The sequence below is a fragment of the Oratosquilla oratoria genome, chromosome 12 (genome assembly GCF_046742065.1).
Source record: "Oratosquilla oratoria isolate Oo_2021 chromosome 12, ASM4674206v1, whole genome shotgun sequence".
Taxonomy (NCBI): Eukaryota; Metazoa; Arthropoda; class Malacostraca; order Stomatopoda; family Squillidae; genus Oratosquilla; species Oratosquilla oratoria.
This window is the reverse complement of record NC_134788.1, coordinates 22,612,893-22,631,157: the sequence shown is the minus strand read 5'-3', so window position 1 is coordinate 22,631,157 and position 18,265 is coordinate 22,612,893. Positions and strand designations below refer to the sequence as shown.

General features: G+C 44.4%; 1 protein-coding gene across 4 annotated transcripts in view; it reads left to right on the top strand.

Annotated features, from left to right (window-relative positions):
• LOC143031093 (5'-3' exoribonuclease 1-like) overlaps positions 1–18,265 on the top strand; it is a 169,705-nt gene that overhangs the window by 139,771 nt on the left and 11,669 nt on the right. For all 4 annotated transcript variants that reach the window (XM_076194513.1, XM_076194512.1, XM_076194516.1 and 1 more), the window contains one exon: positions 4,997–5,137. In XM_076194513.1, the coding sequence (XP_076050628.1) occupies positions 4,997–5,137 (141 nt within the window). The remainder of the gene's footprint in view (positions 1–4,996; positions 5,138–18,265) is intronic.

Sequence of the window (18,265 nt, the reverse complement as noted above, 5' to 3'; positions counted from 1 at the left end):
GAAAAAACATGAACTTGAACACTTTCTTAAACAACACAACATACACATTGCGATTTTACAAGAAACAAAACTAAGACACTCACACAAAACACCATCATTTCATAATTACACCACCATCAGACAAGACCGGACTGACGGCTATGGCGGTGGACTCATCACCCTGATCCACCACTCCATCTGTTTTGTGGACACAAGTGCCACAACCAAAATTCTCCTCCCTACCACAGATAACACAACAGAAATCCAATCCATTCGAATCTGCACAGGCAACAAATCAACACTGACAATAGTTAACATGTACATTCCCCCCCAATCATCCCCCACAGTTCCAGACACCTTCAGGCCTCTTTTTAGCCAACTAGCCTCAATCCCCAACCTGATCATGGGTGGAGACTTCAACGCCAAGTCGTCTGCCTGGTATGTCGACAACCCTGACACAGACAGAGGGCTTGATATACAGACTCAGTTTGACTCATTGACTATCATGAACAACACACATAATCATACACATATCCCACACCAAGCCCTCTACACTCCCTCCTCTCCTGATATCACCTTTTGCTCCCCCTGCCTAACCTCAACAACATCATGGAGAGTGGTCAGAATCCTTGGCTCTGACCATCTTCCAATCATCATCACCACCAAAACAAGATGCACCCCAGTCGGCCACAGACACACTTACACCAATTACAAGAGAGCTAACTGGGAAGCTTTTACTGAAGAGACAGAACAACATTTTGAAACACTTAACAGTACACCAATCACAAACATAAACAATGCTGTGCACACTTTTAATACAATCATACAAAATGCAGACAAGAGATACATCCCTAGAGGCAACAGAAAATCACACAACCCCAACTTCACACCAGAAATCCAAAGCCTCATCAGACAACGTGACACACTTAAACACAATACCCCCACACCTATCTCTCAAAACATAGCAGACCAAATACAAACACTAAACACTGTGATTGCCAATAAAATACATGAACAAAAAACACAAAATTGGCAAAACTTTATCAATACACTTGATCACAAAAAAAACACCAGCAAATTGTACAAAACACTCAACAGCATTACACTATCCAACAGTAACACTACGCAGCAATAATCACAACAACAGATAATCTACCCTCAAACAGACAACAAGCAAATGCACTCATACATCATTTTGCACAGACAAGCCATCTCACTTCTCACCCTGACGACCGACGCACCATTCGACGTAAGAAAGACTTTCCCACAGACTCAGACTATATACCCTTTATAGACAGTCAGACAAAACTCATAATACATAGTCTCAAGCACTCATCTGCCTGTGGCCCTGATAACATAAGCAACATCCACCTAAAACACATTGGACCACAAGGTATACACGCACTCACAAACATTGCAAACTACAGCTATTCACACAACACTATACCCGACATCTGGAAGCATGGTAAAATAATCACCATTCCAAAACCGAACAAAGACCCAACAATCCCAACATCGCACCGTCCAATCACACTTCTCTGCACCCCCTCTAAAGTCATTGAACGCCTAATACTTAAACTTGTCACACCACATATTCCCCTTGCTGACTCACAACACGGTTTTAGGCCACTAAACTCCACAAACACTCTTCTGACAAACCTCACACAAAGAATTTTAGATGGCATCAATTCAGATAGGCCCCACCAAAGAACACTTCTTATAACATTAGACATTAGTAAAGCTTTTGATGCTATCCCCCGCCACAACCTAACAAATAAAATATATAATACAGACATGCACAATAACACCAAAAGATGGCTGGCCAATTATCTGGCAGGTAGGAATGCTTACGTGTCATATAATGGCCAATCATCGCACATCAGAAACATTAAGAACGGAGTACCACAGGGCTCTGTTCTATCCCCCACACTATTTAATCTATACATGCATGACTTACCCACGCCAGATACCTCAGAAATACAAATCTCTTCCTACGCAGACGACATAACAATCACATGCACACATCGTAACACAGACAAAGCTGCAGAAATAATCCAGCCATACCTTGACACACTCAACACATGGTTCATCACAAACAGACTCAAAATAGCTCCAACCAAATCTACAGCAACACTTCTCACCAACTGGACAAAAGAACACAAATACATACCTCATCTCTACATCAACAACACTCTAATACCACACACAAACACACCGAAAATTCTTGGTGTAACATACGATACATCCATGTCTTTCAAACAACACATCACAAACATAAAAAACAAATGCACACCCAGACTTAACGCACTTAAGTCAATCACTGGAACAACATTTGGACAAAACAAAGAAACTAATATAACAATATACAAACAATGCATACGCTCAGTGTTAAATTATGCGAGTCCTGCATGGGCTCCTAATCTCAGTGAGACACGCCACAACACCCTTCAAATCATACAAAACAAAGCCCTAAAAACAATTACAGGCTGCACAAATACAACACCTACAGACCAATTACACCATGAAACAAAAGTCCTCAAAGTCAAGGACCACCTCGACATGAGAGGCACACAAACACTTACCGCAGCCACCACAAACACATCACACCCGCTACACTACATAGCAGAATGCCCACACACACCAAGAAACATTAAAACAACACCCAAAGACCTGTATCATGCACAGATACTCTCTTCTCTTCCTCCACAACCACCAAATACCAGCCTCCGGAAACATATTCATAATCATATCACTCACCGCTCCATTAACACACTGAAAGACAACACACTGCTGCATGCCAGACCCCCTGATATCCACCCTTCTGAATCCTCTCTCCCATGAAAGGACAGATTCCACTTGGCCAGACTGCAGTGCGGTCACCACCCAGCACTTTTAAGCTACCAGAATAGGCTGGATGACCGCATTGTGAACAGCTGCCCAGGATGTAACACTTCACCCCATACCATACAACACATAATGGAAGACTGCATTATACACAATCATGCACGCAAACAACACAACATATGCTCTATAAAGGATTTGTGGGAAAACCCAGTTTCGGCTATGGAATTCCTTGGGGAGACGGGACTGTTCGGACAGACAGTCTAGGGAACGACAACAACAACAACAACACCAACAACTACAACTGTAATCAGACTGCTCCAGATGTAACTATCCCAGAGAAGACACTGAACACAACATCTTACACCATCCCACTGTAGCCATATACGGACAACATACTATATCTTCCTTGGGTGACTTAGGGGCCAATCCAGTGGCTGTTCCTGGTTACAAAAAATGAATAAATGAATTGATAAATATATATATAAAACACTTACCCACGTGCACATACTACCATTGCACCATCATTGCGGGGATGGGTTGAGCATAAGATTCATGTATATGTAACTCAAGCATACAAATATAAGAAACTGTGCTCAACTTATATCTCTCTTGATGGCGCAGTGGTTCGAGTCACTGTTCACGTGGTATGTCAGAGCTGAGTTCGAGTCCTTGGCTTCACTACGTATCAGTTTCCGCATATATCTCCGTCGAGCTCTTTGTCAATCTCGATCATAATGACATGGAATTAAAGTGAAAAGTTAATGTGATTGAAAAAGATTAATATCTGCAGTGAGGACCATTCAGTGTGTGTGTGTGTATGTGTATATATATATATATATATATATATATATATATATATATATTTGGGGGTCATGCTTTGTTACAAGTGATACCAATGACTTCCTTTGTTTTTCTTCTAATCCTCTCAATCAAAAGCCTCCCATAAGCCTTCTCAACTACACTCAACAAGCTGATCCCTCTGAGACTACAACACTCACACTTGTCCCCTTTTCCCTTGTAAAGCAGAACTATACAGGCTCTATTTTGCAGGACACCCATCTAACCCAGGTGCCTTACCTGCTCTCATCATTTTGATAACTGTTTTCACCTTCGTCTTTCCTTATTTCTCCGTTTTGCTCATCCAACACTGTCATTTTCTTAACACCTCCCACTGAAACTACCTTTCCCTCCCTATCCTTCACATTTAGCAACTCCCTACAATATTTTGCCCTTCTTCCTCTTACTGCCGTCTCTACCATTGTCAAATCTCCATATGCACCTTTTACCTATTCCTTTATACTTGATTCGCTTAATTTCCTTCCAGAACATCTTTATTACATTCAGAATTTTCTATCATACTCTTACCCTATTTCACTTCTCCCCTCCTTTTTGCCTCCTTTTTCTTACGCTTTACTTCTCTTCTTGTTCTTTGTACCTCTCATATGACTCCCTTATCCTATTTTGTAACCAATCTGTGAAAGCTCGCTTCTTCTCTTCTATAACCTTCTTTGCTTTCTCATCGCACCACTCACTACCCTTTGTTCTAATTTCCTCCCGTCCTTCTTGTACCACACACCATCTTTACATACCCTGTGAATCCCTCTTTGAACCATCCACATTCCTCCACTACTCCTAGCTCTACTCTGTCCTTCACTCCCTCCCACTCCTCTCTCAGCTTCTTCTTGTATTCCTCCTTTTCTTTCTCTCATTGAAGCAGTTTACTCTAAGCACCTCCATACCTTCTGTCTGTTTCCTCTTTCTCCATCTGTCCTTCACTTTCAACTTATCTTCCACAAAAAAAGTTACTTGATATTCCCTCACTCTCTCCTCTTAGAACATGTACATCCAAAATTCTTCCTACTCTCCTCCTGGATACCACTATTTATCACCCTTCCATGTACCACCCTCCCCCATGTGTATTTATGCTTGACTTACTTCCCAAACAATGTATTTGCTATCATCAACTCTCTTTCTAGACACATCTCCCCTATCATCTCTCCACTTTAACTTTTTCCTGGCACTTCCCACTTCCCAACCACTCCGGTATATAAATAAGTAAATGAAAATATTATCTGTCTCTCTTCTCTCCTCTCCTTTCTCTCTGCATGCACTCAGAATGTGACAACCCAGGAGTTTCACATGCAGTAATTATAGTATTGCTTGCTTTTTGCAGCCTTCATCAAGAAATAGCTGGAGACAACAGCCGCAGGAACAACAACAACAACAACAACAACAACAAAAGCAGTATCTTGGCCCAGCTTGGCAAAAGAAACATCAAGGTCCTCCGCCGTTGTTGGGCACCCAATCGTTGACTGTGAGTGAATTTATTCATATTATTGTTAATTATTATTATTCACAAAGCCTGGCATACACCAAGGGCTTTTTCCCCCTTACATGGGAGGTAGCCAGGGTCAAAAAGCATGATTCCACTCCCACCCATTTCATCTCCACCTACTCCACTTCCATTCACCATCTCTCCCTCCGTCTCTCTTTTCATATGCTCCTCTAGGATGATGGGTCATCCCTGTATCTCGCCCACTGCCTTGAGTCAGAAGCAGTGGAGCTTGACATAGCACATCCACAAGAAGGCCACTTCGTTCAATTGGAGACCCCACTTTCTGTCCCCTCATGCAAAAAAAGAGAAGACGGGGAGAAATCCCTTCGGGCCGCGTCAAATTATTTTTCACACGTACTCATTTCCCCCCCCCCATCCCCCACCCCCTCCCCCCTCATGCATCACAGCATCATCCATACACGACCACTCTCCATTCACCTCTATCTTCTTTCTTCTCCCTTCCTTCCTGAACAGATAGTCCTCTCTTTTGTAATGCCTCATTCTCAACTGCAACAAAGCTTGGCAAAAGAAACATCAAGGTCCTCTTCCATCATTGGGCACCCAGTCCTTAGCTGTGAGGGAATTTATCATTACACGTATTATTATTAATATTACTGACTCTGTAATAGGGGACAAGAACATCACTGTGTGTCTCTACACATTGTTAAAGTGAGTTGAAGAAGTCTAGGGTCCTCCTCTTTTCGTATTTTTCTCACACATAGACACTCGCTGGCCAAGCGAGTTAGAGCGTCACTACTTGTGGCGGAGGTTGAGGGGACGGTAGTTTGAATCCTGCCGTTAGATTAGACCATGTGCACAGTTCAATGAATTCCATGCTACAAAGTCCTCTGTAAGGGGCACTATCCTAGCCTCCTGATGGGGTGAGTTTGCGACATTAAACCAAATCATCTCATGGATTCAAGGGAAAAGGTCCCCATTTAATTCGGCCAATACTCATTCACTGGCTGAGTGGGTTAGGGCATCGTTACTTGCAGCAAAGGTCGAGGGGGTGGCGGTTCAAGTGTCTAGAGAGTTGATGATAGCAAATACATTGTTTGGGAAGTAAGTCAAGCATTAGTACACATGGGAGAGGACGGTAGATGGAAGGGTGATAAATAGTGGTACCCAGGAGGAGAGTAAGGAGAGTTTTGGATGTACATGTTCTAAGTGGAGAGAGTGGGGGAATATCAAGTAATTTTTTTGTGGAAGATAATACTCATTCACTGTCTGAGTGGGTAAGGGCATCGTTACATACATACATACATATACCAAGGCTTTTTCCCCCTTACAAGGGAGGTAGCCAAAAAGGGAAAGGCATAAAACACTCCCACCCATTTCATCCCTAAATACACTCCACACCCCTCCCACCCTCCCTCTCATCTGAGCACCTCCTGGATGACGGGTCATCCCTGCACCCTGCCCACCGCCCTGGGTCAGAAGCAGTGTCGCAAGATACAGCACATCCACAGCAAGGCTGCTTCATTTAATCGGCGACCCCCCCTCTCCGTCCCCCCTTGCATATAAGGAGAGGACAGGGAGAAATCCCTTCGGGCTGCGTCAAAATTTACTCACACATACTACCCCACCCCCACCCCCCCGCCCATTCCTCCTCATGCAATCACAACATCATCCATATACAACCATTCTCCACTCACCTCTGTCTTCCGTCCTCTCCCTTCCTTCCTCAACAGACATTCCCCTCTTCCCCAAAGCCCCCTTCACCCCATCCATCCACCTCATCCTAGGACGTCCCCTCATGTTCACTCCCTCCACATCTGCCTTCCATACCTCTTTTACTAGTCTTTCTTCACTCATTCTTTCCATGTGTCCAAACCATCCTAATATTCTTTCATCAACCCTATCTCCCAGCTCCTTTTTCACCCCTGTTCTCCTCCTCACCTCCTCATTTCTCACTCTATCCAGCCTAGTAACCCCCACCATACTTCTCAGACACCTCATCTCAAACACATTCAAACTCCTTTTCTCTCCTTCTCTTATGTTCCACGTTTCTGCCCCATACAGTGCTGTTGGCACAATCACTCCTTCATACAGTCTCCTCTTCGCATCCATTCCCAAATGTCTATTCCTCATTACACTCTTAAATCCACCAAGGCATTTACTCGCTTCTCTCAATCTACATTCTACCTCCACCTTCACTCCACCTTTTCCTGCTGCACTTGCACCCAAGTATCTAAAACTATCCACTTCCTCCAGTCGCTCTCCCTTAATGTTCACTTCCAGTCTACTGCCACTTTCTCCCCTTGTACATCTCATCACCTTACTTTTACCTACATTTATCTTTAGCTTTCTTCTATCACATACTCTCCCAAACTCTGCCACCAGCTTCCTCAATCCCTCCTCTGACCCTGCCACAAGCGCAGTGTCATCCGCAAACAACAGCTGGCTCACCTCCCACTTTTCTCCATTTTCTTTAACCATCTCCAATCCCTTTCCCATTACCCTTGCATTCACCTCTCGCACCACCCCATCCATGTATAAGTTGAACAGCCAGGGTGACATAACGCATCCTTGACGAAGTCCCACCTTTACTTCAAACCACTCACTCTCTCCATTTCTAATCCTGACACAAGCTCTACTACTCTCATAAAAACTCTTGACAGCTCCCAGAAGCTTTCCTCCTATCCCATAAATCTGCATAACCTCCCACAGTGCTTTTCTGTCTACCCTATCATAAGCCTTTTCCAGATCCATAAAAGGCCAAAAAACATCCTTCCCCTTTCCTATAGCTTTCTCACATATCTGTCTTACCACAAAGATCTGATCTACACAACCTCTACCTGTCCTAAATCCACACTGTTCCTCACCAATTACTCCTGTTCCTCTCCTAATCCTCTTAATTAAGATCCTCCCATAAGCCTTCCCTACTACACTTAACAGGCTAATCCCTCTGAAACTACTACATTCACACTTGTCCCCTTTTCCCTTGTAAAGAGGAACTATACAGGCACTTCTCCAGTCCTCCGGTACTCTACCCTCTCTCCAGCAAACATTAAATAACCTCACCAACCAGTCCACCATCACTGAACCTCCCTTTTTCAGACATTCTGCATGGCATCCATCCAGACCAGGTGCCTTACCTGCTTTCATCATCTTTACAACTGCCTTCACCTCATCCTTCCTTATTTCTCCTCCATTTTCCTCACTCATCACTCTCATTTTCTTCGCATTTCCCACTGCAGCTATCTTTCCTTCCCTATCCTCCTTCACATTTAGCAACTCCCTAAAATATTCTGCCCATCTTCCCCTTACTGCCATCTCTTCCATTATCATCTCTCCATCTGCACCTTTTACCTTTTCTTCTCTACTTGATTCGCCTCCTCTTCCTATCTTAATTTCTTTCCAAAACATTTTTTTATTACTTTCAAAATTTTCTGTCATACTCCTACCCCATGTCACATCTGCTCTCCTCTTTTCCTCCTTTACCTTTTGCTTTACTTCTCTTTTCTTTTCTTTGTACGTCTCATATGACTCCCCCGTCCTCTTTTGTAACCAATCCGTGAATGCTCGCTTCTTCTCTTCTACAACCTTTTTTGTTTCCTCATCCCACCATTCACTACCCTTTCTTCTATTTCCCCCTGTCCTTCTTGTTCCACTTACCATCCTTGCACACTTTAAGACTCCCTCCTTGAACCATCCCCGTTCCTCCTCCACACCCATCTCTGCTCCATCCTTTACTCCCTCCCACTCCTCCTTCAGCTTCTTTTTGTACTCCTTCTCCTTTTCCTTTTCATTCAAGGAGTTCACTCTAAGAACCTCCCTACCTTTTGTCCCTTTCCTCTTTCTCCATCTATCCTCCACTCTCAGCTTACCTTCCACCAAAAAATGATCTGATATTCCCCCACCCTCTCCCCTTAGCACATGTACATCCTTAACTCTTCCTATCATAATCCTATTTACCACTACATAATCCATTAGCGCTCTATCTACCACCCTTCCCTCCACCACCCTCTCCCATGTGTACTTATGCTTGACTTTCTTCCGAAACACTGTATTTGCTATCATCAACTCTCTTTCTAGACACATTTCCACCATCAACTCTCCACTACGATTCTTTCCTGGAACTCCACACTTCCCAACCACTCCATCGATTGGACCAATTCCTACCCTAGCATTAAGGTCTCCCAGTACTATTACATTGACATTTCTTCGTAAACCCTCTATGCACTCATTTAGATCTATCCAAAAGGCCTCCCTTTCTTCCACGCTCTTCTCACTGCCAGGCCCATATGCACTTACAAAAACCCACATCTCCTTTCCCAGTTTCACCTTCATCCACATTATCCTTGAGGAAACCTCCTTCCACTCCACTACCTGTTTACCTATCTCCTCACTTACTAGAATAGCCACCCCTTCCCTCCCTCACCCTCTCTTCACTCCTGATAACCTCCCACTTACACTCCCAAACTTACACTCACCCTTCCCTTTCAACTTAGTTTCACTCAAAGCCAACACATCCATCTTTCTTCTCACAAACATACTACCTATCTCTTCCCTTTTACTCTCATCTGTACCAAATCCACGCACATTAAAAACCCAAACCTTAGGGTGCTGGCCTGAGGCCCTCTAGCACCCCTTATGCCTTCACTTTTCTCTTTAGGATGTGTGCCCCGTGGGGCTACAGGGAGAAGGATTCCTAGTCCCTCTCCCCGTCCCTTTCTTCTCGCCTCTTACGATCCAAGTGGGATACTTGGTGGCAGTATTCTTTTCCCCCACCACAGGGAATTCCCCCATCACAGAAAGATAATACTCAGAGAAATGGTACAGGACAGCAACAAGGGGTTGGGGGACAGCAAAACGGAGGGACAGCCGTAGTATAAAAGTGTCATCATTTCTCTATGAACAGAATTTCTTCTATCATAGACAAAATGATGTGTGACTCTGGTCCGTAGGGGCGCCCCATATAGACCCTAAAGTATCGACTGCATGCTATTTTGCCACAATAACAAGCAGCCAATACCCCAGAAGGGCATCGTTACTTGCAGCAAAGGTCGAGGGGGTGGCGGTTCAAGTCCTGCCACTGGTGAAGTTAAACCAAGGGCATGGTTTATTTAATTCCGTGCTACAAAGTCCTCTGTAAGGGAGCACCGTCCTAGCCTTCTGATAGGGGGAGTTTGTATGTTAAACCATATCATCATCACTCATGTAAGGGATATGTGTAGTGTCATGTCCATAAACCCTGTAATAAAGTCTTGACATAAGTTTACCTCCAGTAATTCTGAGTGTCACTTCTATAAAACTAGATAACAGCTTTCCCTCTCTCTCTCTACTCTCTACTCCCTCCCTCTCTCCCTCTCTCTGTGCATAAGGTTGGAATCAGTTCTGTGTAAAAGCCCTCAACCCTAATCCATCTCTCACAAACACAGCCCTCTATACACATATGCTGCTTACACCAGCAGCATATGACTCTGCACCTACAATAGCCTTTAACCCGCACCACATAACATGTAAGTTCAAAAACACTTTCACATCCTGATCACAAAAGAGGCATTTCAAGATTGACCACTAAACATGGAAACCCTTTGGACAATAATTCGGTAGAAAAGACCCTCCCACAAGAATCCAGAGCCATACTAGCATAACTGTATTTAGCTCATTGTCCAACACTAAGACGAGGTCATCACAGAATAGTCCTACTATAATTTAAACAGGACTGCTCATGCAGACAGTCTAGGGGACAACAACAACTACAACTGTAATCAGACTGCCCCAGATGTAACTCTCCCAGAGAAGACACTGAACACGATATCTTACACCGTCCCACTATAGCCATATATGGACAACATACTATATCTCCCTTGGGTGACTTAGGGACCAATCCAGTGGCTGTTTCTGGTTACAAAAAAATTCATAAATGAATTGATAAATATATATATAAAACACCCACACGTACATACTACCATTGCACTATCATAGCGGGGATGGGTTGAGCATAAGATTCATGTATATGTATGTAACTCAAGCATACAAATATAAGAAACTGTGCTCAACTTATATCTCTCTTGATGGTGCAGTGGTTCGAGTCACTGTTCACTTGGTACGTCGGAGCTGAGTTCGAGTCCTTGGCTTCACTACGTATCAGTTTCCGCATATGTCTCCATTGAGCTCTTTGTCAATCTCGATCGTGATGACATGGAATTAAAATGAAAAGCTAATGTGATTACATACATATACCAAGGCTTTATCCCCCTTACAAGGGAGGTAGCCAAAAAGGGAAAGGCATAAAATCACTCAGACCCATTCTGCTCCTGAATACACTCCACACCCCTCCACCCTCCCTCTTATCTTAGCACCTCCTGGACGATGGGTCATCCCTGCACCTTGTCCACTGCCCTGGGTCAGAAGCAGTGTCGCACGACACAGCACATCCACATCAAGGCCACTTCATTAAATCGGTGACCCTCCCTCTCCATCCCCCATGCATAAAATGAGAAGACGGGGAGAAATCCCTCCAGGCTGTGTCGAATTTTGCTCACACATACTACCTCACCCCCCACCCCCTCACTCATTTCACCTCATGCATCACAACATCATATACAACCATTCTCCATTCACCCCTGTCATCTGTCCTCTCCCGTTCTTCCTCAACAGACATTCCCCTCTTCCCCAAAGCCCCCTTCACCCCATCCATCCACTCATCCTAGGACGTCCCCTCATGCTCACTCCCTCCACATCTGCCTTCCATACCTCTTTTACTAGTCTTTCTTCACTCTTTCCATGTGTCCAAACCATCCTAATACTCTTTCATCAACCTTATCCCCCAACTCCCTTTCCACCCTCGTTCTTCTCCTCACCTCATTTCTCACTCTAGCCTAGTAACCCCCATCATACTTCTCAGACACCTCATCTCAAACACATTCAAACTCCTTCTCTCTTCCTCTCTTATGTTCCATGTTTCTGCCCCATACAGTGCTGTTGGCACAATCATTCCTTCATACAGTCTCCTCTTAGCATCCATCCCCAAATGTCTATTCCTCATTACACTCTTCAATCCACCAAGGCATTTATTCACTTCTCTCAATCTACATTCTACCTCCACCCTCACTCCACCTTTTCCTGCCACATTTGCACCCAAGTATCTAAAACTATCCACTTCCTCCAGTCGCTCCCCCTTAATGCTCACTTCCAGTCTACTGCCACTTCCACCCCTTTTACATCTCATCACCTTACTTCTACTCACATTTATCTTTAGCTTTCTTCTATCACATACTCTCCCAAAGTCTGTCACCAACTTCCTCAATCCCTCCTCCAATCCTGCCACAAGCACAGTGTCGTCAGCAAATAACAGCTGGCTCACCTCCCACTTTTCTCCATTTTCTTTAACCATCTCCAATACCTGACCCACTACCCTTGCATTTACCTCTTGCACCACCCCATCCATGTATAAGTTGAACAGCCAGGGCGACATAACGCATCCTTGATGAAGTCCCACCTTTGCCTTGAACCACTCTCTTCATTTCTTATCCTGACACAAGCTCTACTACATACATACATATACCAAGGCTTTTTCCCCCTTTCAAGGGAGGTAGCCAAAAAGGGAAAGGCATAAAAACACTCCCACCCATTTCATCCCTAAATACACTCCACACCCCTCCCACCCTCCCTCTCATCTGAGCACCTCCTGGATGACGGGTCATCCCTGCACCCTGCCCACCGCCCTGGGTCAGAAGCAGTGTCGCAAGACACAACACATCCACAGCAAGGCCGTTTCATTTAATCGGCGACCCCCCTCTCCGTCCCCCCTTGCATATAAGGAGAGGACGGGGAGAAATCCCTTCGGGCTGCGTCAAAATTTACTCACACATACTACCCCACCCCCCACCCCCCGCCCATTCCTCCTCATGCAATCACAACATCATCCATATACAACCATTCTCCACTCACCTCTGTCTTCCGTCCTCTCCCTTCCTCAACAGACATTCCCCTCTTCCCCAAAGCCCCCTTCACCCCATCCATCCACCTCATCCTAGGACGTCCCCTCATGTTCACTCCCTCCACATCTGCCTTCCATACCTCTTTTACTAGTCTTTCTTCACTCATTCTTTCCATGTGTCCAAACCATCCTAATATTCTTTCATCAACCCTATCTCCCAGCTCCTTTTTCACCCCTGTTCTCCTCCTCACCTCCTCATTTCTCACTCTATCCAGCCTAGTAACCCCCACCATACTTCTCAGACACCTCATCTCAAACACATTCAAACTCCTTTTCTCTCCTTCTCTTATGTTCCACGTTTCTGCCCCATACAAGCTCTACTACTCTCATAAAAACTCTTGACAGCTCCTAGAAGCTTTCCTCCTATCCCATATATCTGCATAACCTCCCACATTGCCTTTCTGTCTACCCTATCATAAGCCTTTTCCAGATCCATAAAAGCCCAAAAAACATCCTTCCCCTTTCCTATAGCTTTCTCATATATTTGTCTTACCACAAAGATCTGATCTACACAACCTCTACCTGTCCTAAATCCACACTGTTCCTCACCAATTACTCCCTCTGTTCCTCTCCTAATCCTCTCAATCAAGATCCTCCCATAAGCCTTCCCAACTACACTTAACAAGCTAATCCCTCTGAAACTACTACATTCACACTTGTCCACATTTCCCTTGTAAAGTGGAACTATACAGGCATTCCTCCAGTCCTCCGGCACTCTACCCTCTCTCCAGCAAACATTAAATAACCTCACCAGCCAGTCCACCATCACTGTACCTCCTTTTTCAGACATTCCGCATGGCATCCATCCAGACCAGGTGCCTTACCTGCTTTCATCATCTTAACAACTGCCTTCACTTCATTCTTTCTTATTTCTACTCCATTTTTCTCACTCATCACTCTCATTTTCTTAGCATTTCCCACTGTAACTATCTTTCCCTCCCTGTCCTCCTTCACATTTAGCAACTCCCTAAAATATTCTGCCCATCTTCCCCTTACTGCCTTCTCTTCCATTATCATCTCTCCATCTGCACCTTTTACCTTTTCTTCTCTACTTGATTCGCCTCCTCTTCCTATCTTAATTTCTTTCCAAAACATCTTTTTATTACTTTCAAAATTTTGTCATACTCTTACCCCACTTCAAATCTGCTCTCCTCTTTTCCTCCTTTACCTTTTGCTTTACTTCTCATTTCTTTGTACCTCTCATATGACTCCCTCGTCCTATTTTGTAACCAATCTGTGTAAGCTTGCTTCTCTTCTACAACCAGGGTTCCACGGTCCTTGAAAATTCTGGAAAGTCCTGGAAAAAAAAGTGATCCTGGAAAGTCATGGAAAAGTCCTGAAATTCTGCCAAATATCAAGTGGTCCTGGAATTAGGACTACCAGCTAAAAAAAGTCATTGAAAGTCCTTGAATTCAGTGTTGCATGGATGTTGGTTGTGCTCAATATTCTACAGTGTGCAGTGTCTGACATAGCAAACATGGGAGTTTCCGCTCTGAGAAGTCACATGAAAAGCAACTTGCATAACAGGATCAGCCAGTTAAGGCAAAACCCATCAGCAATCCGCAACTTCTTTGGAAAGAAGCAAGACGAAAAGGCAGATGATGCTGCAGCCAATGTCACCTCCAGTGCACCAGTTGCTAGTACAAGTACAGCTCCACAAAGATCAGAGGTTGCAGCTGCTGTGTCAGATGCTGCCCTCCACGCAGAGGTTCTCTGGGCTCTGAAGCTTGTTATGAGCAACTACTCATTCAATTCATCATCTGGTGTGGGCATGTTGTTCCCAAGAATGTTTCCGGACAGCCAAATTGCTAAAACTTTCTCATGTGGTGCTACAAAGTGTGCTTATCCAGTTTGTTTTGGCCTGTCTCCATATTTCCATGATCTGCTGGTGGAGAAAGTCAGAAGTGCGGAGTGCTATACCATATCCTTTGATGAGTGCATGAACCCTGTTTCACAGAATGAACAAATGGACTTCATAGTCCGTTACTGGGACAATGATTCTGGTCAGGTCAGTGTAAGGTACTTTGGGTCACAGTTCTTGGGGCATGCTCGAGCAAGCGACCTACTCAACAACTTCAAGGAAGGGACAGAACAACTAGATCCCAAGCATCTGCTTCAGGTGTCAATGGATGGACCTAACGTCAATTGGAAATTTTTCAATGACCTGCAACAGGAGCGCAAAACACAGGATCTCCCAGAACTTCTGAACATCCGAAGCTGTGGACTCCACACTGTCCACGGAAGCTTGCAGAAAGGGGCCAACGAAACTGGATGGAAGATTGGAAACCTGCTAAGGTCTCTGTGGCAGCTCTTCCATGATACCCCCGCAAGAAGAGAGGATTTCACCACTATCACAGGGAGCAAGCTGTACCCATTGGAATTTTGTCAGCACAGATGGGTTGAGGATGCAAAGGTTGCAGAGCGTGCATTGCAGATGTGGCCCAACGTGGCGAAATTTGTGGCATCCTTCAAAGACCCCAAGAAGGCCCCTAGCACTGCCTCATTTGCATCAGTGAAAGCTGCCTGTGAGGACCCACTCTCCGTCGCAAAGCTATAATTCTTCATCTATGTAGCTAAACAACTCCAGCCATTCCTTCAGAGGTTTCAAACAGATTCACCCATGGCACCGTTCTTGGGACAGAAGCTAAAGGAAGTGGTTGTTGCGCTCATGGGACGTTTCATCAAAAAAGAAGTTCTGGACAAAGCAGACACCATGCAGAAACTGGCCAACCTGGACCCCAAGGACCAGAAGAACCAGATGCTGCCAAAACTTGTAGATCTGGGATTTGCTGCTCGAGAGTCTGTGAAGAAAGCTGCTGAGAAGAAACTGGTAAGTGATTTGAAGGTCCTGGCATTCAAGAGTGAGTGTGTGACACTGCTATCAGAGCTCACATCCAAGATGTTGGACAAGAGTCCCTTGAAACTGTCCCTGGTTCGATATCTCTCTGCACTGGCTCCAAATAAACTAGTTGCTCCTTCTACAGATGCGGCGACGAAGTTCCAGAAAATCCTCCAGATGCTTCTGAATGCCAACAGGCTGTCCGGGGAAGAGTGCGATGAGCTCCTTGCTCAGTACAAGGCGCTTGGCAGTGAGATGAGGCAGGAACATGCAGCAGATTTCAAGAACTTCACCCCAGATAGTGAGACGCTGGACATATTTCTGGGCAAGTACTTTAAAGACCACAAGTACAGCAAGCTCTGGTCTGTTTTCAAGATGCTTCTCACAGTCTCCCATGGTCAGGCATCAGTAGAAAGGGGTTATTCTGTGAACAAGGACCTCCTGGTTCAGAACATGCAGGAGAAGACTATTGTAACTCTTCGTACAGTCTATGACAGTATCCAAGCCACGGGCCAGCACTTCACTGGGTTACCCTTCACTCCCAGACTGAAAAGGCATGTCAGGGCATCGAGGATGAGATACCAACAGTACCTCGCGGATCAGAAGAAGTCACAGACAGATAATGAGAAATCCTCAAAGAGAAAGGCACTACAAGAGGATATCCAGTCAGCAGAGAAAAAGAGGAAGCTCTTGAAAGATAGTATGGAGTCAATGACCAAGGAAGCAGACCAGCTGGCAAAGAAGGCAGAAACAGAGCATGACTAAGTCCAATGCTTTCAGACTGAAAGTTTCTGAGAAGGCGGATGAAAATCTCAAACTGGAAAAGAAACTACAAGACCTCAAGCAGAAACTGAAATCAATGGAGTGACTATTTTCAAGAAAGAGCAAAGAATAAATTATACCTGATACTCTGATATATATATATATATATATATATATATATATATATATATATATATGTATATAGATATATATATATTGTAATCTAACAGAGGAAGACTGCATAGTGTAATAAAGTGGGTGGAATCGGCTGGCTGTAAGGGGTGGACGAGGCCAGAAAGATCAGTTTGTATTTGAAAATTGTTTCAGATATTCCGCTCAAAGTCCTGGAAATTTGATGATTTTTATCCTGGAATATCCTGGAAAAGTCCTGGAATTTAGTTTTCAACTTTCTGTGGGAACCCTGTACAACCTTCTTTATTTCCTCATCTCACCATTCACTACCCTTCCTTCTATTTCCTCCTCTCCTTCTTGTTCCACACACCATCCTTGCACACTTTGTGACTCCCTCCTTGAACCATCCCTATTCCTCCCCCACTCCTAGCTCCACTCTATCTTTCACTCCCTCCCACTCCTCCTTCAGCTTCTTTTTGTACTCCTTCTCCTTTTCCTTTTCATTTAAAAAGTTCACTCTAAGCACCTCCCTACCTTTTGTCCCTTTCCTCTTTCTCCATCTATCCTCCACTCTCAACTTACCTTCCACCAAAAAATGATCTGATATTCCCCCACCCTCTCCCCTTAGCACATGTACATCCTTAACTCTTCCTATCATAATCCTATTTACCACCACATAATCCATCAACACTATCTACCACCCTTCCATCCACCACCCTCTCCCATGTATACTTATGTTTGACTTTCTTCTGAAACACTGTATTTGCTATCATCAACTCTCTAGACACATTTCCACCATCAACTCTCTGTGTAGACACATTTCCACCATCAACTCTCCACTACGATTCTTTCCTGGAACTCCACATTTCCCAGCCACTCCATCAATTGGACCATTTCCTACTCTAGCATTAAGTCTCCCAGTACTATTACATTGACATTTCTCCCAAGTCCTCTATGCACTCATTTAAATCTATCCAAAAGGCCTCCCTTTCTTCTACACTCTTCTCACTGCCAGGCCCATATGCACTTATAAAGACTCACATCTCCTTTCCCAGTTTCACCTTCATCCACATTATCCTTGAGGAAACCTTCCACTCCACTAAACGTTTACTTATTTATTCACTTACTAGAATAGCCACCCCATCCCTCCCTCACCCTCTCTTCACTCCTGATAACCTCCCACTTACACTCACCCTTCCCTTTCAACTTAGTTTCACTCAAAGCCAACACATCCATCTTTCTTCTCACAAACAATTACCTATCTCTTTCTTTTTACTCCGATCTGTACCACATCCAAGCACATTAGAAGACCCAAACCTTAGGGTGCTGGTCCGAAAACTCCGAGACCCTCTTATGCCTTTACCTTTTCGTTTAGGAGTGTCCCCTGTGGGGCTACAAGGAGAAGGATGCCTAGTCCCACTTC